Source organism: Chelonoidis abingdonii, chromosome 10 (assembly GCF_003597395.2).
Source record: "Chelonoidis abingdonii isolate Lonesome George chromosome 10, CheloAbing_2.0, whole genome shotgun sequence".
Lineage (NCBI taxonomy): Eukaryota > Metazoa > Chordata > Testudines > Testudinidae > Chelonoidis > Chelonoidis abingdonii.
The window spans coordinates 51,357,374-51,379,135 of record NC_133778.1 but is presented as its reverse complement, the minus strand read 5'-3'; the positions used below and the strand labels follow the sequence as shown (position 1 = coordinate 51,379,135).

The window sequence follows — 21,762 nt, the reverse complement described above, 5'->3', positions numbered from 1 at the left end:
AACACCCTGATGGTTTCCTTTGAGGGAAGGAAAGCAATTTAAAAACAGGTATCTTTATCATCCCAAATTTCTTAGTGATAAGTCACCATGTAAGACTCCCTAGTTGAATTTCCTGTCAGAGTCTCTTTTTCTCTGGACCAGTAAGGCCCGAGAGGGCTGTAAAATAACACCACTGAGCATCTGAATGAGAGCCTTGTGTTTGTGAATAGTGACCTCCTTTAGTTGATTAAGGAGCAATGTTGTTAGGTTCTAAAGACAGTCCTCTTCCAGTCCTCCTTGGCATTGTGCAATATATTAAAATAATCTGATTTTACTTGATTCGCTGATTTAATTCTGATTAATTACATTCCAGCTTGATTTATCCCATACATACAGTACCAGTTAGGCTTCAGTAAGTGGTATTTGTAATTGCAGTTAATGGATAATTGTATTTAATATAAATGTTTAATCAAGGCATTGAAGTATTTTGGAATTATGCAGTGTCACAATGGTTTTTCATAAAGAATGCATGAGAGCTAAAGATGCATTTTTACTTTGTGTATTGCTGTTGGAAATTCCCCCTCTCCTACTGACAGGGGGAAAATTTTTATTCGTTAGACACATTCTTTAGGGTCTAAGCCCCTTTCTTCTGAAGAAGGGTAATAAATAAAAGAATAACTTATGTGCATGATGAGCACTTTACACACTTTGTACATGCAGCTTCACTGAAACTTTGGGGTGCCAGACAGTAGCACATGGTGTGCTGATGGGGCCTCAAAAGGGATTGTAGTGTCACTTGTTTCAGTTCTGTCTGCAAAGTGAAGGAAAGGGTTGAGGAGACTGTTTCTGAATTCACCCACTTTTCTGGGGAAGTAGGCACACAGGCACCATGTTGATGGACACAATATAAGCATTTAAACAGATACCCAGATACTACAAAATCATCTTTTCTAGGGAGGTCTTACCAGAACTCTCAAAGAGCAAATATTTTGCATTGGGAATACACCAGATTGTGCCAACTATATTTTAAAAAGTATTCCCTGGGGGGGTGATACCTCATATAAAATCTATCTACAATGTTTGCTTTATTACACTTATGCATGTGCACACACACAATTGCATTTGTTAGACATTGTGATAAACTATCAATATATTCATGGTCTGATTTTCAGAGGTTTGAGCACGTTAAGTTCCCACTGACTTTAGTGGGAACTCTATGCACAGCACTACTGGAAGTCAAGCCATCATTGTGTTTTCAGAAGCAAACTATAAAATATACTATTAAAGTGCATTGAAGAGAAGTTTCCCATCTAGTGCATTATTCCATGTTTATTGCTCTGAGCAAATGGTTTTGTTGAAATGGAAAAAAAAAAAGAAAAAGAGATTTCCAAATTTCTCACTCCTTTGTAATTATGTGCACCCAGGAGGATGGAAGGGTTGTCACAGAGTAAGGGGAAATATTTAGTTGGAGCCTTGTGTTAAAATATGGGCAACTGCACAGTATATTGTATTACAATGGAGGAGAGAGAACAACTTTTAGTCAAAGGGCATCAGGGCAAATCATTACACTTATGAAAGTGCCATAAGATTGTTAAAGTCTGTGCAGAGCAGATGGGGCCTCAGTCTTTAAGGTCTTATCTGAAAGAAACACACACAGGAACTGTGTGTTACTCAGTGACTTCACCTGGGAAAGATGGAGAGTTGAATCAGCCCTGCTGCGCTTAAAAACAACGATGAATTTTGAAGAAAAATAATTTTGTCCTATATCACTTTCTTCAGGAAAGGTCATATTTTATTAGATAATTAAGGCAAAACAGTCCATTGACATGGAGGGAGAGGTGAATTTTTAATACATACGATTAATGTATCATTTAAATCACAATGTGCTGCTTTGTGATATTTTTCACGTGCTTGAAGATGTTTTTTGTTCAAAGCTGGAAATGTACATTCATGTTGCAGATTAAAACATTGGTGCATTTGGATCATGTAACTGAACATTCAGATGGGTAGTTGCTCATGCAGTTATTTTATTTTCACACATAAATGTGAGGTTTGGAATTATATTTTTCAAAGGGCATCTGTAGTGCCTACATCTATAAATTTAATCCTAATGTTTTTTGCAGTGTTTTCTGGTTTCTTTTCTTTTCTTTTTCTCTTCCTTTTAACTACCTGCATTTGTTTTCACCTTTGTTTCTTCAGATCAGAAATGTTGAAACCAACCAATGTTTGGATAACATGGGCCGCAAAGAAAATGAAAAAGTGGGTATATTCAACTGCCATGGCATGGGAGGAAATCAGGTAAAAAAAAAAAAATTAGCTACACCGTATCTTTAATCTGCGGGTGTGGAAACTAAGGCACAACAACCATCTAAATAATATATATAAACAGCCTGATTTAAATTCACTGAAGGTAGTGCTGAGGCTAAAAAAGAGTCAAAGCTAAAATGTCTCCCTTCAATACTTCACTATTGCTTCTTTACTGATGAAGAATGATGGGATGGTATTTTTAAGTGTTGGTATTTAAATATTAAATATTCACAGGGCAACAAACATGTATTGTCCCATGTACTTTTTACTTTTGGCAACATTGAAACAGTTTACTTACCTAATTGTGCTTTGGTATTGCAGAAGAAATGTAGGTGTGTAGAATCACCTTTGTATTCAGAGGTAATAAAACAAAAGTTATAGTTGCAATTATTGAGCAAAACTTACTACTTAACTTCCTGCCACTTGTGAATTTTAGCAATACTCAAAAGGCCTAATTTTCAGATAGTGGCTACAAACTTTGAATACGTATATGTTGTACACACAGACCCCCATTTGCAGCTCTGGCCAAATGCTTGAGGAAGGAAAACAGTTACAGCGTTTGAAATGTAAAGTATTAAATAAGCTTTTACTTTAATAACATCCCTTGTTCCCTTTCCCTTTAGCTGGAGAGAGCTTTTAGAAGGGGAAAAAAACCCTTGTCTGACAGTCTCTGAGATAGATCAGACAGTAGTAACTGTCCCTTTTGGGAAAAGACAAGTTAGCTGAGATGGGCTGGAGCTGTTGCCGCTGCTGTTAAAATCAAATCCCATTTCACCCCACCTGGGTGTTTGGGCTTCAGCTGGAGCTGGTAGAGGTGATCATGTCATCTGTGTCCCTCTCTCCGGCCTAGTCTGGCCTGGACATCTCCCGTGACTAGGATGATGAGGGCCTGGGGTCCCAGGAGATGTGCGGGGAGGTGAGGGGGTAATAGTTATAATGATGAAGCTCGCTCCAGTATCCAATTTTTCTCCCAAGCCTTTCTTTAAGAACCCACAAAGAGAATAGCCCATCCCCTCATTGGTTCACTGATTTCTGGTTCTATACTTTTCTGGTTTACTAAGCATGATCTTAACACAGTCCTTGAGTTATATCAGTAAGTCTTTTTGTTTGGACTATTTCATACCTTTTCCCATCTGTGTTTGTTGTTTGCTGACTTTTTATAGTTGAACTCCCAATTAGGGTAAATCCGTAAGCCCAATTATCAGGATAGTGCTTACTACTCTGAGTGGCCCCACTGGCATTCATGGGGCTACTCAGGGAACTCAAAGCTTTGCCTGGTAGTTGTGTTTGCTGGATTGGGCTCCAATATTGTTCTTTAATGGCAATGGCAGATTCTGAGCTTCCCTGGGCTGGTGTCACACTCCACTAAAGGATTCTTAAATCTCCAGATTATTTTTGTCCATCATACATGCACACTAGGGGTCACATTTCCAAGTAAGCACAATGGATGCACATGCAGAGTGTGAATTTACCCATTGCACCTTCAAATCCTTATATTTGCTTATGAAAATGAGTAGTGTTATATTTCTGGTGTTATTTTTACTGACACAGCACGAGCCATTCATATTTGACCTAAATATAGGGGTCCATTATCCATCAGTACTCATACATAACTCCTATAATCATTAATGGGAGTTCATAACGAAAGCGAAAAATAGGACAGAATGCAAGTGCTAGATGGACTGTATAGCTAATAAAATATAGCTGTGAAATAGAACTATTTCAGATTGAAAAGGATGTCAAAAATAATACCAGGCTCATTAGGATTTCTGAACAAAAAGTGTGCAAGCTTTCCCAGTTTAAGGCAAATATCTCATGGCTCACAAAGCTGGCTAAAAATATTTTGTAACAGTAACATCTCAAAAGCATTTCAAGGGACTTTAAGGCTAAAATATTAGAAAAGACCATATATTTTAACATTTCTTTTACAGAAAATGTTGCATTTATAGTCTTAAGGAAACAAGCTCTGTTGATTATGAAGCTATGTATAGTACTATATGTTAGATTTATTTGATATATTATTGGTGAAGAAATCACTATCCTACATTTTAGCTATGTTGCCAGGATACCATACTTTGATAGGCTTCATGGCCATGCAGACCTGTGCATTTGATAACTGCTAACCACCAATTATGGTGCATTAAATAAAAAAAAATAAATTAATGGAGATATCCTATCTCCTAGAACTGGAAGGGACCTTGAAAGGTCATTGAGTCCAGCCGCTTGCCTTCACTAGCAGGACCAAGTACTGATTTTGCCCCAGATTCCTAAGTGGCCCCCTCAAGGGTTGAACTCACAATCCTGGGCATTGATGAGTTAACTACTAACCCCTTCTTAAAAAAGCTACAAACTGTACAGTACGGCTTACTGCAACTTTAAAACTGGCCCTTGTGCAAGGGAAAAACTTTAAAGGATCTAGGAGCCAAATACTGCCCTCCTCTATGGGGAAATGGTTCTAAATAAAGTCAATAGATTTTGTGTACTGATGTCTGAGTGGACAGAGCATATACGCCTTGACATGGACACAGCAGCAAAATGCGGACAGACACATCCATGAAATTAAGTGGAAGGCCACAATTTGTATTAAACTTTAAAACAGAAGAGGGGCGCTACCTCCCCATCATCCATCCTCTTTTATATCAGGTATTTAATTGGTTCCAGTGCAGGAGTTACAGAGCTCTGTACCATATAACCCATAACACAGGGTAGGATCTCCCCAGACTATTGCCCAAGACTCAGTTCTCTGAATCCTAGCACCCTGTGAAGGAGACAAATTATCCAGCAGGGTGGGGACCTCAGGTTGCGAGGGCCAAAAGGTCTCACCCTGTCACACTGAGCCCAAGGCCTATCATCAAAATCCTACATTTTTTACCTTTGGAAACCATTCATTTTATTCTCTTAGCTGCATTGGAAACCAGCTGCATGCCATGATGAATAAACAACTCCACCCTTGTAACTCAGCTGGGTACTAAGCATGTTCCTACTTAACCCACTGTGGCTTGAAGGTGCTGCAAGGAAGGCAAAAAGCTTCCCGGTCCTCCACCAATTGTCCCAAAGGAGAAAAAAATTCCTTCCTGACTCCCTAAACAGGCGATTGGCTAGACCCTGCAGCATCTGTCAGGCTGGGTTCCCATTCCTAGTTCAGGTGGGTAGGGTCGGCTGCTGGAATGAAGCTGAATGAGGCACCACATGGCCCCTGTGCTTGGCTAAATCCTGGAACCTGGAGAATGCTGGCCAATCAGCACCCATCTCCCTCGGCTGGCCAGTGTGTGCCAGTGACTCCTGTGGGAGGAGCTACCTATTATCCCTTAGCAAATGTATCTCTTCCTTACTGTTGAGACTGTTTCCCTTTCACTGCCAGCCTCCTCAAGTTTCCCCACCATTTGATGGTGGGGAGAGGGATGGCAATTAAACCTGTACCTGCAGATAGATTTTTGATTAAATGGAACTTTGACAATGAGTGAGTCACACAGGAAGATGCATTATTAATGTTTATCAAAATCAGACACTAGGTAAAGCCCCTTCTTTGTTTCATTCCACTTTTGCAATAGCTGACTTCTAGGATTTTTTTTTGTTTTAGCTGAAATCCGTTGATTTTGCTGGTCAGGTAGAGAATGACTCAGCCATGTGGTTTGTCTGCCTGGAATCATCTCCATAGGTATCATGGCTATTTTTTTATTATGTTACCATGGAAATGGCTTCTGTTAAGGTGGATATTCAGAAATAGAGCCTCTGCTCATAACAATAATCTAATCATACCCTCATTCATGCACAAGAAAAAGAAATAAAAAATGTCTGAACTGGAGATTAATGCAAGTTTATAATTGCTACTCCTATATGTTAGCTTTACCAAAAGAAGGTTTCTTTTTTAAGCATTACAATTTAGTAATATTGGCTGTCTATGGTAATAGATGAGAAATGTATCCCTTAGCCACACACATTTGTAGGAAGAGCAAGAATATATAATCAATCATTCTTTTTCTCTTATAAAGATAAGTCAAACAAAAAAGCTCGAATTTCAAGGGTCATCATTCATTCATTTTACTTATTTTGCATTCCTTTCTTTAGATTCAGTGGTTGTATTGTGTTTGACACATGCAGTACAATAGCCTTTCTCCTACTGAGGTGAAAGAAAGAAATTTAAAACCATCAACAGACATTTGTTGTAATACCTCTTAGCTCTTCTTTTAGTCACTAAATCTTCAGAACTAAATGAACAAAAGAGCTCAGCTTTTGAGAAGCCTCGATTAGAAGAGACCTTGTGCAGTGGGTTTTTTCCCCCATCTTCTGAGTTTTAGCGGCAGGTTAAAATTAAGGAGTGAGATTTTATATTTTCAAAATATAAACACGGATTGGTGTCGGCTTGACAGGAAGAACAATGAAGGCAAATGCAATGGGAGAACAGTGAAACATCCAAGTGAGCTATGAAATGTATATAGTAGTAGATCAGTGTAGTTCTTTTTTATTTTGCTACATATTTAATTATTTATAATTTTATGCTGGAGCTGGTTTAAACGATGGCTTTCTGAAACTGCTGTCTTGTTTTCCTCGTCTACGCTTGCAACTCAGCTGTATAGGTGGCAAAGTGGAGGTGTGACTCTCAGCTCGAGGCAGGGGCGTCGCCAGGCACCAGCGCACCAAGCACATACCTGATGCGGCAAGCCATGGGGGGGCGGCCTGCCAGTCGCCATGAGGGAAGCAGTCAGGCTGCCTTCAGCAGCATGCCTGTAGGAGGTCCACCGGTCCCGCGGCTTCGGCATCAATTCAACGGCGGGTACGCCGAAGACATGGGACTAGTGGACCTCCTGCAGGCGCACTGCCGAAAGCCGCCTGACTGCCATGCTTGGGGCAGCAAAATACATAGAGCCGCCCCTGGCTCAAGGAGGCATGCTTGAGCTAGCTTGCTAAAAATAGAGAGTAGCTGCAGCAGCGTGAGTGGCAGGATAAATAAGCCCCTGAGTACTTGCCCTTCCAAGACCCTAGACACATACTCAGGGCACTGCTGTGGCTACTCTCTATTTTTAGCATGCTAGCTCAATTAGAGCTAGCACCAGTGTGTCACCTCTAGCTGGGAATCACATGCACTCAGCTACTCAAAGTGTAGACATACCCTAAGAAGTATAGCACAGAACTCATAGCCCAGAGGTAGTGGCTAAAGTAGCTTTAAGCCACCTTTGTATCCTCCTAATCCTGGACTGTTCTAGGTGCAAGAGCTGCACATAATTTAGACAGCGTTGGGGAACTGTCTAAATTACAGCAGTTTCCTTGGGCTGCCATATGGCTGTCCAGAATTTCAATTCTAGTGAGTGCTAAAGACTGCTTCCCCCGTGCACACACACACCCAGCAAAGACCTCCTGCCAGTGCTTAACTTGTAATGGAAGAGGTGCCGGGGCTCAAGCAATTTTTTGCATTCATAACTGATGCGGAAAGCCCAGGGGCTATGAACTGCTAAGCCTATAGGTGCCGGGACTCAGGCCTGGCACAAATTAAGCACTGCCTCCTGCCCCCCGGGCCTCCCTGAACATTCGCCCTATGCGGCAGTTTGCAGTGAGGTCCTTGGAGCCTTACAGCTATCTCTGTAGTATTGGCACTGAGGTCATCTTCCCCAGCTGCATATGGCACATTTAGGATCCCTTTACCCAACTCTGGTCCTTTTACCCAGTTTAAAGAGTCTAGAGGAGAGGTGAGGCTCACACCCTAGGAATTAATGAGTCCTAATTCCATTTCTAACACTGAACCCCTCTCTCTCCTTGGGCAAGCCGCTTAACCTTTCTGTCTCAGCTTCCCCACCAGAAAAATGCAGATGATAATACGCACATAACTCACCTCACAACATGAAACTCCATGGAAATTGTTGATGGTGAAAGGAGGTGAATGTCTTTGCAAAATGCTGTCAAAGGCCTTCTGTGTGTTGTAAGTCAGTGTAAATTTGACCCAGTGTTTGTAAAGTCCTCAAAGGTATTATTCAGTGATGTTTGTGGTCACTTTTGCAATCCCTGTTTTTCCATTTTTAACATCACAATTCTGTAATCCTTTCCTATTTGGCATTCATTTCACCATAATCTAGGAAGTTATTCTGGGAGTCTTTAGTCATGGTTGCTCCGATCCATCCTGTCCTGCTGTAATGGTACATCACAAGAGAGTGTTGCATGGTAATTCTGAAAGCTGCTTTCTTTTAAAGATGCTGGCTTATTCAGGGTGATGTTATGCTTTATTTTAATGCAACATTAGAGATTATTGCTTTTACCAAATTTTTTTCCTTGCAAAGTACTCTTTCTAAATATCCTTCATGAATAAGAAGGATATTTTATGTGATAACTGACTGTAAATCTGAGACTAGTAAAAGCAAAAGCAGAAAATGACTATTAACAGCTGGGATATAAGCTTTCTATAAAAATCCTTCTTGTTATTGCATCCAGATAAAAATTTCAGAGCTATCCAAATGAGGGAATAAGTATGGTAAGCTGAGCCACTCCTCAGCAATTGCGCTATTCAATTTTTTAATTATTTCTGTTCATCAGTTGGGGTTTTCTTTTCTTCTTCTAAGAATATTAATTGCATAGTCAACCTAAATTATATGTTACAGTTGCTGATTTGGAGTGAGTTTTACAAGATGCTGAGATCTTCCTGTATGGTGCTGTGAACAGTGTTCAGCTCATCTCTGGAAACGTGCAGTCCTTTGTAGGGTCAGGCTGTAAGCAACTAAAAAAAAATATTATGTGTTTGGAGACTGCAAGTGAGATCCTCACTCCTGCTCTAGTCTTTTTACTTCAGGTAAATGAGCCAGTGAGACATAAAGGGGCCCTAAATGCCCCATGTCCAGAGTAGGGAGGTTTCCCCTGGTGCAGGAGCTGTAGAAAGATCCAGAAGTCTGCATTTTGAGGACTCCTGCACCGGCACTGATGTAGGGACCTGCCAGGTTTATAGGTGGGGGAGAAGGGATAATAAGGGGGTGAGGTCACAGTATGCAACATTGTGGAGACTTTGAGCCATGCTGCAGTCCATAGAGTAGCCCCAGAACCTGCTGTAAGTTAAATCCCAAGGATTGTCTAGGTTGAGCTGGATATTTTCTTTAAGTGAAATCTGAAAAAATAAAGTTTTTTTTTATTCTGACTAAAAGTTACAGTATAGTGCTACTAAGGCTTAGAAGCTCTAAAAGGTCTCATATGCCTCTTATGCTCCAGGTTAACCATGCAGAAAGCAAAGTTACCCACCAGGTCAGTAAACAGTGCTGGCTATGGAAGAGAAGTGAAGGGAGCTGTAGTCAACACAGTTGTATGACCAGAGAAGTGAGGCTAGAGAAACCTGGTTGTATTCAGGATCTCTTCTACATTTAAAAAAATAAAAAGTGACCATACATGTTGAGGCTGGGATCTCCTTCCCCCAGTAAAGTTACTGGCTGCAGAGGTTTGAGACTTATCCCACCTTTCACTGGCTATGGAGACAAGGTAAGGGAAATCTTGCCTTCTTTCCCTCGATTTACTGTTATGTAGAGCTCCCTTCTTGGTGATCACAATTTGCAGAGGAAGAACACAGCCTTGTGAGCCCCTTGCCGGTGGCTGGCAGCTCTCACTCCATATTAGAACTTCCATTTTCAGAACTCACTGTCAGCTGCTCCTTCCATGAGCTCCACTGCCCTGCACAGGAAAAGTTAGAATTAAGGAGCAATGTAAGACTGGATTCAGCTATATGCAGCTGCTTCTGAGAGGGAGGTAACCTTTAGAATAAAGGGCAACATTGATGGCCATAGGTTTCAGAGGTGTAGCCATGTTAGTCTGTATCAACAAAATCAATGAGGAGTCCTTGTAGCATCTTAGACCAGGGGTTTTCAAACTGGGGGTCAGGACCCCTCAGGGGGTCATGAGGTTATTACATGGGGGGTTGCAAGCTGTCAGCCTCCACCCCAAACCCTGCTTTGCCTCCAGCATTTATAATGGTGTTAAATATATAAAAAAGTGTGTTTAATGTGTAAGGGGGGGGGGGTCACACTCAGAGGCTTGCTGTGTGAAAGGGGTCACCAGAACAAAAGTCTGAGAACCCCTGCCTTAGAGACTAACAAATGTATTTGGACATAAGCTTTTGTGGGCTATAACCCACTTCATCAAATGCATGGGGTGAAAAATACAGTAGGGAAGTATAAATATACAGCACATACCTGCCTACTGTAGTTTTCATTCCATGCATCCGATGAAGTGAGTTATAGCTCTCGAAAGCTCGTGCCCAAATAACTTTGGTAGTCTCTAAGGTGCCACAAGGACTCCTCGTTGTTATTGATGGCTGTGAAAGCAAGGACTCTCAAAATATTCTGTGAACTGTGCAGACAGGTAAAGGCTGAACAGAGCCCTAGAATAAAAAAAATAACCTACAAATGTCCCCATTGCCTTTTTCACTTATATTCTACATATAATCTTAAAGGATGACCATAAAATATGTTGCATGTTTGATTTGTTAGCGCCCTGAAAGAAGAGACTAGCTACCTGCCATTTGACCACCTCTGTTCCAGGATTGGTCTATATGTGTAATAATAATATCTAGTTCTTATATAGCAAGTTACATATATAATAGACTGATTTCTCCCCCACTGGGAAATTGACCTGAATGGCCTTGGCCTGGAGATCTGTTGCCACTTGGCAGAGGCAACATTACATAGGTATAGCCTATATCAAAACCACATTCTCCAATTTCAAAATGAATCCCACCCTCCCCAAGAAGAATATTATATGAATAATAATAGAAAAGCAAGACACAGCTAAGAGAGGTTCAGTCACTTAGGGCTGCATCCTGCACAATGCTGAGTACTCTCCATGCAGGCGTGTTATTGAGTGCCCTGCACTCTTGTTGCGGGCACTCACAACCTAGCAGGACTGAGCCCATGGACATTGTTGGTTCATTGGCAGTTAGAACCCAATCCTACAAGATGCTAAGTACTTCCTGAGTGGTGCAGGATTGGGCTCTTAGTGAATCCAGAATCAAACCAGCCAGATTTTTCCCTAGTTTTATTTTTAGTAATAAAACCTCACATGGTAACAGTTGTTGTAGAGTGACATTAGAACAGGCATATTATGTGTTTGTTTTAGCAAACATATATATGAGGTAACCATTTCCCCCTAAGTCTTATACTGACCGCTTAGAACAGATTAGAAACTGAATGGCAAAAGCATATAGTTTATTGAAGGAAGTGATGCAGAGCCCCTTCTCAAGGTAGAATTCTAAGTAACAAATCTTTAGGGGTTGTTATCCATCTGTGGAATTCTCATTCTATGCATACTTAATGACAGGATAGGTATTTGTAACATTTTAGTCAGTATGAGGGGTTTCTACACAACTGCATGTAAAAAACTTCTTGATGCTTGGAAGATATGTTCTTAGGTATGTGCTTGACTTTTAGAATCTACTCAATTTTGACTATAACTATAAATGTGTGTTTTATCTTGCTCTAGAGAATTTTCTGCAATAGAAATTCTCAGTTATAGTTATGTTATGTAGAGTAATTTTTTACTCAGTAAATACCCTGCCAAATCATAAAGACTAAGAGCCACATTGGGCCATTGATTTTAAGGACAAGAGAACTTGCCATTAATTTCAATAGAGAGTTCTGCTGAAAAATCACAGTGTGGCTTTTTAAGTGTAATAATTAGTCAAACTTTATATATTTTAATTATAATGTAGCAATAATTCTAACGTTTTATACAATCATCTAAATGAATTTTAAACACATTAATTCAAAAGGGCAGAATAGTTTATTTAATCATAATTGGACATTAAGGTAAGAAATTTGTCATGTGTCAAAGAAAGGCATGCTGGTGATTTTGCAGAATTTACATAAGAGAAAGTATCACAGAAATGAAACTAACAGAACAATCTCAAACTTTCCCACTTGGAGAGTCAAGTGCCAGTGCAATTGGGCAAACGCATATGGCTTAATTGTGCTTCACCTGAAGTGTCTGGTTTATCGATCTTTGTATGAGTGTATTTTTAGGATTTGTTAGATTTCATTTCCATAATTTTAAAATGTCGTCATAAAGACAATACTAAGAAACTGTCTAGGAACAACTCAGCATTACTCTACTTCACTCCCCACCTGCCCCTCTTACTTCTCTGCTGCCCTGTCCTCCTCTCCTCCTGCCCTTCAATGTCCACTTTCCAATCCATTTTCTTCCCATTTAACTTTACCTCCTAACTAATCCCTTCCCCTTCAAAAACTAACATGATGTTTGCTGCTATTACATTGTTCACTCCACTTGTGCGGTACACCCCTTTCCACACCCTGTGGCTGTCTGATCTATTTATGTTGTGAGCTCCTCAAGGCAGGGCCTGCCTAATACTCTGTGTTTGTATAGCTCCTAGCACAAAGAGGGTCTGTTCTTGGTTGCTCTTTAGGCATCGTGTCTGTTTCAGATAGTGAAGGAAAGAATCTTGTTTATATAGTTAATGTTCTAAGATCCTGGGAGCAAAGCCAGACTTTTATTATAGCTTCTTTAGAGGGCCATCCATTCTGAACTGAAAGTTGTCTTAACAAACTCTCGATGAAACTCCAGAAACAAAAAGTCAATTTGTATTGCAATTTCTGTGAAAGACATTATATGTACTATGGTCCTAGGGTAACCGGATAGAAAGTGTGAAAAATCAGGACAGGGAATGGGGGGGTAATAGGTGCCTATATAAGACAAAGCCCCGAATATCGGGACTGTCCCTATAAAATTGGGACATCTGGTAACCCTATGTGGTCCTGATTTGATAGCAGCAGTTCAGAAATTGATAGAAGATACTGGTGTGGAAAATAAATGTTTGAAAATCAAGAAAATGGTTGTCATCAGCACAGTAGTCGTTATTTCATCTGTATTTTACAATACCATCCTTCTGCACGTGACGAAAACTAGTTCCCTAGCAATACATATTTGAGAATCCCTGTAAAACTAAAATGTCCTTTCCTGAATATGTTCCATAATTGTTACTGTATATATGTACAAGAGAGATTTCCAAAGTCATCAACTGATAATAATTACCTCACAAAAAATGTAAACTGTATATTTTTATTTTAATGTTATTGGTTTAATATTTTTATACTTTATACTGCCTCTGAATGTTGGGCCACGTTACCTTACAGTAATTATTGGTTTTAGGTATTTAATATGCTTAGAAGCATCTGGATATGAACACCAAAAATAACTAAATAAACAAACAAATATTCATTATCATTATTAGAGCTGAGAGAACAGTGGAGTAAATTTTCCATTAGTATTTTTTGCAAAATGAACTTTGATTTGATCAAGTTTGAAATCACTGCTATTGGTACAAAAATCTGCTAGATGAGATATAAGTTAATTTCATGCAATTAAACATCCTGTCATAGTTCCTCGTTCAACATGGCACTTGACTGAAATGTCCATTGAACGACATAGTGTTGTAAATGTCGTGGTTACTAAACATACTAAGATATTATTGTAAAATGAAGCCAAATACCTGATTATGCTTTGTCTCTTCTATTCAGTCACAAATATTTACATGTATATTTTGAATCTGTCCATATGCTAAAATACCTTGGTGAACTACAAGATTTTCATAATTAACTATCAAGTTTGAAAACGAGTAAGCAGAGTGTGCATAAATCTGCTATAATATTTTGCCCCCCTAAAATGTCCTAATTGGAAACTTGGTAACATTTGCGTTTATTCTTTAATTGGTAGTATAATCAACTTCAGTTTGAATGCTTTGCCTAAGGTGGCTTTCATCAATTAATGTCTTTGTGCATCAACATAATGTGAGAGGGAAGAGAAAGCACTTTCCCTGTAGCTTTTATTAGAATGCTTTAAATCAATTAAGAAAGGTGAATTCAAAATAGTTGGGAGGCTTGGGATAGTTAATATGGTAGCCAGAATAAATGTGATTTAGGCCCATATGCAATGTTTCTATCTGAGACCTGTCCAGTTAGTGAATGCCCTTACCTGCTCCTTGATTTTGAGGCTTTTTTTTTTATCTGACAAGAACATTTCTTCACTATTTGAGTCTACATAGTATTAAAAAAGTATATTTAATATCCTGGCCATTAGACTTCTTATTTTATGAATCCTCGGACAACCAATAAAATATACTTGCCAGAAATCTCCCCTCAGATCCATGCAATAATGTCTCGTGGATCTGAGATGGGAGTTTTGTTCATAGATGACTGAAGCTACATGCTTATTTGGCACTGCATCATGCCATCAGCATGTGTCCTACCTCCTTCTTACTAGTCGGCAGGTAGGTGGCAAGGATTCCACCTGGAGGGCGTAAAATATAAATATTCTTCCTCCGGTAGGTCAATGCTACCCCATCTGAGCTGGGGTTCTGGTTCTGTCTTGCTCACCTCAGGTGTTGCCCCCTTTTCCTTCCCCTCATAACCCAGGGCAGTGAGGACTTTTCATGGGACCATCTCCCCTTTTCATCTGCCCAGACAAAGACCCACTGTGTTCAGTTGTGGGGAGCACATTCCCTTTATATTTTGGTTTGTCCATCCTGAGGCAAAAAAGAATTACAAGTATATGTTAATCTTAAATCTGATTCAGTGATTGTACAAACCATTTGTACTTATCCATGTTACCAAGTTCAGAAACTTTATACATTTCTGCAGGAGTGATTAGATAGAATAATCTTACAGTTGCAATCTGTAGAACATAATAGCATGCGGATCAAGGCATAATCAATTTAATTGCATTAATTGGAGAGGGATAGCTTAGTAGTTTGAGCATTGGCCTGCTAAACCCGGGGTTGTGAGTTCAGTCCTTGAGGGGGCCACTTAAGGATCTGGGGTGAAAATCAGTACTTGGTCCTGCTAGTGAAGGCAGGGGGCTGGACTCAATGTCCTTTCAAAGTCCCTTCCAGTTCTAGGAGATTGGTATATCTACAATTATTATTTATTTTTAACTTTGTTTTACTGTGCGTTAAGGAACTCTAGAACATTTAAATTGATATTCTTTTCCCCACGGAGATTGTATCCACCAAAGATTGTCTGCAGATGTAAATGTGCTGTTGATGTGGATGTTCGATGCAGAAGATAATAAACACTAGGTTGCATAGTCCAAACATAAAAGAATAATAGAATTTTAAATATTGCTTGAAATCCCAATATAAGGAAATTCGTACAAATTTGTACCAACACTTGACTTGATAAAGGGTTAATTGCATTGTTTTGAACTTAACCAGTGTTGATCAATCAGGTTAATTTCTCAGTCTTTTGCTTCAAGCAGAGTGAAATACTTGGTCTGCTCCTTTGTATGTCAGTAATACATAAAATGACTCTGTCATTTCATAGTCATGCTGGTATGTGAGCAGTAAGCATAGGCTTTGACATGCTTGTGGTTTCATAGCAGTCATTCCTGATTATGTAGTTGCTGACAGTTCTAGGTATCACATTACAGGGGTAATATTTAAACATTGAAAAAAGTACATAGGAAGATAATCACCTAGATCACAGAAACTCCCAGGGATTACAGCCACTAGGTGTGTTTGCATAGCTACTGTCTGGGTCAGAATTGCATTAATTAGAAAAAACTATCAGCTATTCAGATAGGGGTAGAAAAGGTAAAAGCCATTTCACAGAATAATAGTTATCTAACTGTATGTTATCAACATACTTATGCCCCCCCCCCACAACACTGTAGTATCTAAGCATCTCCCAAATACTTAAAATTTAGAGCTGTTTAAAAATGTTTATAGTTTTTTTTTCCATTTATCTGATATGCTCTGTTTAAAAAAAAAAAAAGAAATAAAAAATATCTTTCTCTTTCTTTTCTCCCAGCCTATAGGAAAAATAGCTTAGTTGTGCGCGCGTGTGTGTGTGTGTGTGTGTGTTAAGGAGTGGGTCTAAGTGCTTGTGAAGCCCATATTAAAAGAAAGAAAGGAAAAGGTTTTGCAGGTAGTCCTGAACAAAGAATGCCCCAAATCATTCTTATCTGGGAGTGAGTTCCTTAGTTGAGGTTCAGCTGTGAAAGTTTTGTCTCCTGTGCGCACAAGCCTGTCTCTATTTGTTGCTATTTTCATGCAGAGCCTAACTATCATGGGACGTCATGTTGCATAGAGAGACAACCTTTTAGAAATATAGGCCCATTCCTATTGAGGGCTTTGAATATGAGGACAGAGACCAGGGTTTAGAGTTTGTTTTCAATGGCAGTCAGTGTATAGAAAAGAGCAACTAGGTGATCTGTTCACAGTGACCTGTGTTGCTAAACAATGAACTGCTGTGTTTTGTGCTATTTGGTGATTTTTCAGAGTCTGTAATGTCATCCCAGATATAATCAATTGTAATAACCCAGCCCGAAAGTCACAAATGTATGGATCACTGTAGCCGGATCTGAGTCTGTTAGGAAATGGTATTCTTCTGTCCACTGAAGTCAATGTTCTGTGCTGCCGTTGTTATCTGAGCATCTAAAAATGCTCAGGTGTCCAAAAGGAGCCCGATGTTGCAGCAGCCTGGCTTAATCAGTGGGCAGATGTCCTCAATAGAAGGGTATAGTATATAGGCAGCAAGTTCTTCAAAGATCTTCCGTCTTCCTACTAGTATCCAGTCAGTCTTGCCCGGGTTCAGATTTAGCTAGCTGCTCTTCAAACTGTCTATTTCACAGGCTAAAAATAAGAGAACATGAAGTTATGAAAGGCCTGGACAACAATGGATATTAACAAAAATGTCTTTACAGAGGGTCATGTATGTGTGGAAAAAACTGTCAAAGGCATCAGCAAAAGCTGAAAGGGTTAACATATTCAAAAAGGAATTAGAGAAATATTCACAAAAAGCAAAGTTTGCAAGGCAAAGACCCAGGAAGTTAATAAACACACAGATGGCTGCCTTTCTAAAGGGAGAACTACTGCTGGGAAATCGTTGTGCCACAATCTCTTTGTGTGTTTAAATCCCATTATCTAACATCATTGATCTTATCCCCAGTTCTGTATTACTACTGTAACACAAAATGCAAAGTTGGAATACTATGAAAGAGCATTATTTGTGCCGAGTCTGTACTCCCTGCAACATCTTGTGAGGCGGTGATCCGGTGAAATTTCTAGACCAAAGTATTTAAATTTATCATCTAAACTTGCACATCAGAATCAAACCTTTGGAGGGTAGTTCATCTCTAACCCAATCCACAGGTGCTCAGTTTTACATTTGGATCTCTGCTTTTGCTGAATTTATATGTAAACTTTCAGGTATTTAGAGAGCTCCTTATCAGCTACAAATCAGTGAAGAGTCCAGAGGCAAAGTTTTAATTTGTTACTAACTGCGTTCAAAACTGTGATTTTCATACATCAAAATAGCATTTATGGGTTTTGTTAAAACTAGCTTCTTTTTTTAAGCAGGCAGCCTTTTCGGTGGTTTGTCTTCACAAATGTGAGGGACAGGATCAATGGATATTGGCAGCTCTCGTCTACATCATTTTTCAGATATGGTATCTGTAGTATCAGGGAGTAGAATTAGGCCTTCTTAATTTACCAAAAAGTATTAATTAGCTAAACGAACCCTAATTCAGTATATAAAAATTACTAATAATTCTCTGCAATTTATAGAGCTGGGTTAGAATTATTATTAAATAAGAGGAAATACCTACCATTCCTTAGGTCATCAGAAAATAATACTTAAGCACTCAGAAGATTCTTCACTTTCTGCTTGGTGCATGACTTGATTGATGGATTTTATTTTCTGGGTACGTGAGATAACCTTTTATAAAGCAGTGTTATTCTTTCTTCTTAAAATAATCAGATGAAATATGAATGTTATTTATTTTTGTATTCTGATGGTGTCCACAGTGAACTATGCACTGAGCATACAGAGGATGAAACTGTCCGTTCCCTGAAGAGCTTACAGTCTAAGAAATTTTGATGAAAAGCTGAAAACCAATTATGACCAAGTCAGCTGGGAGGAAGAATTTAATCAAAAAAATGTGAATGATGGGAATCTTGTAAGAACACCTTATTAGATTCCCAAAAGGCTACAATTGAGTAAGAGGGCTGTACTGGTTAAAAAACTGACCTGGTTTAGAAAGGAAGTGAAGGCAACTATATATACATAATCGCTCCACTAACGCAGTGTTTGGGATATTCTATGGACCTTCCAGGATTCAATTTGGATATGGATAGAGACCTCCTTAGTATTTTGATGAAATAAATCCTACTGGGAATTATATGATTATGGGAGACTTTAATTTTCCAGATATATATTGGAGGACCCAGATATTCCTGGATATGATAGCTGACAGATTTCTTCACCAAATAATCATTAAACCAACAAGAGGTGATGTCATTTTAGATTTAGTATTGATAAGTAGTGAGGATCATCCTAGAAGAACAGGTTATGGAAGACAATCTTGGTTCAAGTGATCGTGAGCTAAATGGAAGGATAAACAAAAATAGGTCTGCAGCTTGTCTTCTTGATTTCAATACGGCAAACTTAAAAAATTAAGAGAAGTAGGAGAGTGTACTGCACTGAAGAACTCAAGAATCTGAATGTGGAGGAAGCTAGGAATTATGTTAAGTCAAAGTTACAGAAACTGTCTGAAGGCTGCATCCCAAGCAATTGTAGGGTGAGTTGCAGACCAAACTGAATGAGCAAGCATCTGAAACAAGTTATTAAACGAGAGCCTATAACAAATGGAAGAAGGGATGGATCAGCAAGGAAAGTTTACCTCTTGGAGGTTAGAAAGTGTAGGGAAAAAGTGAAAACTGCCAAAAGTCAAGCAGAGTCAGACCTTGCAAAGGAAATTAAAAACAATAGTAAAAGGTTATTTAACCATACAAATAACATAAGGAAAGAAATAGCACTGCTAAGCACTGAGAATGGGGTGGAAATTAAAGATAATCTAGGCATGACCCAACACCTAAACAAGTACTTTGTCTTGGTTTTTATTGAGGGTATTGAGGAGTTGAGGGATAGTGGCATTGTGGCTAGTGAAAACAAGAATATGGAAGTAGAAATTACCACATCCAAAGTGGAAACCAAACTCCAAGAGCTTAATGAGACCAACTCAGGGGGACACAATAATCTCCATACAAGAATATTAAAGGAACTGGCATATGAAATTACAAGCCCAATAGCAAGGATTTTTAAAGTCCGCTGTGTACCCAGAGGAGCCAGAGGACCTGTGGATTACAAAGGTACCAAACCCCTGGGAGGTAGGAAGTAGCCCAGGGGCAGCCGATAACTGTCCAGCTATGTTGCTGACTGACTCGAGGTCAGTGTGTTACAGCTGGATCCCAGCTTAACTCAGTGGAGGACCAGTCCACCACTGTTAGGGCCTTGGGCTGGGACAAGGTGGAGTCAGGCCGGCCCGCATCCCCCTACCCCTACCACCCCACCCCTGGGGTGGCTGACTCCCCACCCTAGGCCAGGAAGCCTGTGTGAACCTACCGTTCATCGAAGTAGGACACTTGACTCAGTTGGTGCCCCCTCTTCTGGAGCCCCTAGACTGTGTGGGTGTTCATCCCTACCTGAAGCCTGAACTGAGTGTTTGTTGGGTGCCTAGCCAGACAGCTTGGGTTAAAGCCTGCCCCCTGCTCTGCCCCGCCCACAGGGCCAGAGCCGCAGACTGCATGTTTGCAGGCTGCCTTAGTCCACAAGCTTAGGCTAAAGCCTGCTCCCTGCTCTGCCCTGCCTACAGGGCCTGAGCATTAGATTGTTAATTACTGCCAGGCTGCAGGCTAAAGAGTGCTCAGTGCCCAGCTGATCCGAAGGAGGGCGAGAGCCTTAGACTGTTGCTACTTGTGCACCTCTACTAGGCAGCCACAGAACTATAGACTGCTTTTGACTTGGCCCCGCCAGCGCATCCTGAGCCCAAGCACTGTTGCCTCAGACAGCAAGGTAGAGTGACCTCCCTCCCCACTTGAGAGTGAGGGATCGCTACAGGGCCAATCTTATTTAACATTTTCATTAACGACTTTGGCACAAAAAGTAGGAGTGCACTGATAAAATATGCAGATAACACAAAGTTGGGAGGTATTGCCACAACAGAAGAGGATCAGAATATCATACATGAAGTTTTGGATGATCTTGAAAACTGGAGTAATAGAAATGAGATGAAATTTAATAGTGCAAGGTCATGTACCTAGGGACTAATAACAAGATTTTTTTGCTATAAGGACATCTGGGTTCAAAGTAGCAGAGGCACTGGTGAGACCTCATCTGGAATACTGTATGAAATTGTGGTCTTCCATGTTTAAGAAAGATTAATCCAAACTGGAACAGATGCAGAGAAGGGCTACCAGGATGATCAGAGGAATGAACCAACCTTATCAGAGGAGACTTAAGGTGATTGGCTTGTTTAGCCTAACCAAATGATGGCTGAGGGGAGATACAGTTGCTCTCTATTAATGTATCACAGGGATAAATACCAGGGAAGAAGAGGAGTTATTTAAGTTAAGTGCCAATGTTAACAAAAGAACAAATGGATCTAAACTGGCCATCAACATGTTTAGGCTTGAAATTAGACACCAGTTTCGCACCATCAGAGGACTGAAATTCTGAAACAACCATTTGAGGGGAAAGTCAGGGCTGCCCAGAGGGGGGGGCAAGTGGGGCAATTTGCCCCGGGACCTGGGCCCCGCAGGGGCCCCCGGCCGCGACTGTGTGACTGTGTCTGATACTCCCCTGACGGGGCCCCGCTGGCCGAAGCAGCTCTAGCCTCTGTCTCCCGGAAGCAGCAGCAGCAGCTAGGCAACCAGAGACGCTGAGCTGAGGCAGAGCCAGCCGCTGGGGGAGGGGGGAGAAAGCTACCTGCTCACCTGGAGGAGACAGCTTCTTCTGGTCCGGTGGGAGACTGACAGGATGGAATAATCTCTCAGTGACCTCACTCACCTGAACAGCTGCTGGGACTTCCAACCGTGAGTGTTTGACCCTGTGATTCCCCCTAGGTTTGTAATATTGGGGTGGTGTTGTGGTTTTCAGGGTGTTGCTGTTTGAGGGTGAGTTTGTGCCTGCCTGGGTGGGTCTGTTTCAGAACTAAAGTTAGGATCATGACATGTAATTGTAACGTTTTAACCGAGGAAAAGCCCCGGTCTGCAGGTATGGCATGGCAGGCTGAGACTTTTAAATCTCGCCCCCTATCTCCCTTGGCAGAAGGGGAAACTGAGGCACAGCGGTGATCTTAATTCTGCTTTCCGTATTTTGGAAAGGAGGGGACTGGGCTGCCTTATCCAAACCGGTTCGTCTTGGCCCATCAACTTCGTGCGTATTTCCCTGCTGCAAGACGCTGTTAGGGGCTGAGAAATTGGTCCATTAACCTATGGCTCGTTTCATTGTCCCGTTGAACAATAAAAGTAGACCGAGCTTGCAGGGAGAGGGGGAGGTGGTGCAAAACAGGGGTGAAGTTAGCAGAGGGTTGAGACTGTGATGATTACTGGGACTTTTCTAATGTTTGCTCTGAATAGCTGTGTTGGTGCCTCGAGTGTCACCTAGGGCAGTTTCTTAAGATCTAAAGTGGTGCGGGATAGGGTGTGTGATATCTCTCTTTTTGTCG

General features: G+C 40.5%; 1 protein-coding gene across 2 annotated transcripts in view; it reads left to right on the top strand.

The window, feature by feature from the left end:
* Window positions 1-21,762, top strand: part of GALNT13 (polypeptide N-acetylgalactosaminyltransferase 13) — a 379,070-nt gene that overhangs the window by 311,148 nt on the left and 46,160 nt on the right. For both annotated transcript variants that reach the window (XM_075070223.1, XM_075070224.1), the window contains one exon: window positions 2,179-2,277. In XM_075070223.1, the coding sequence (XP_074926324.1) occupies window positions 2,179-2,277 (99 nt within the window). The remainder of the gene's footprint in view (window positions 1-2,178; window positions 2,278-21,762) is intronic.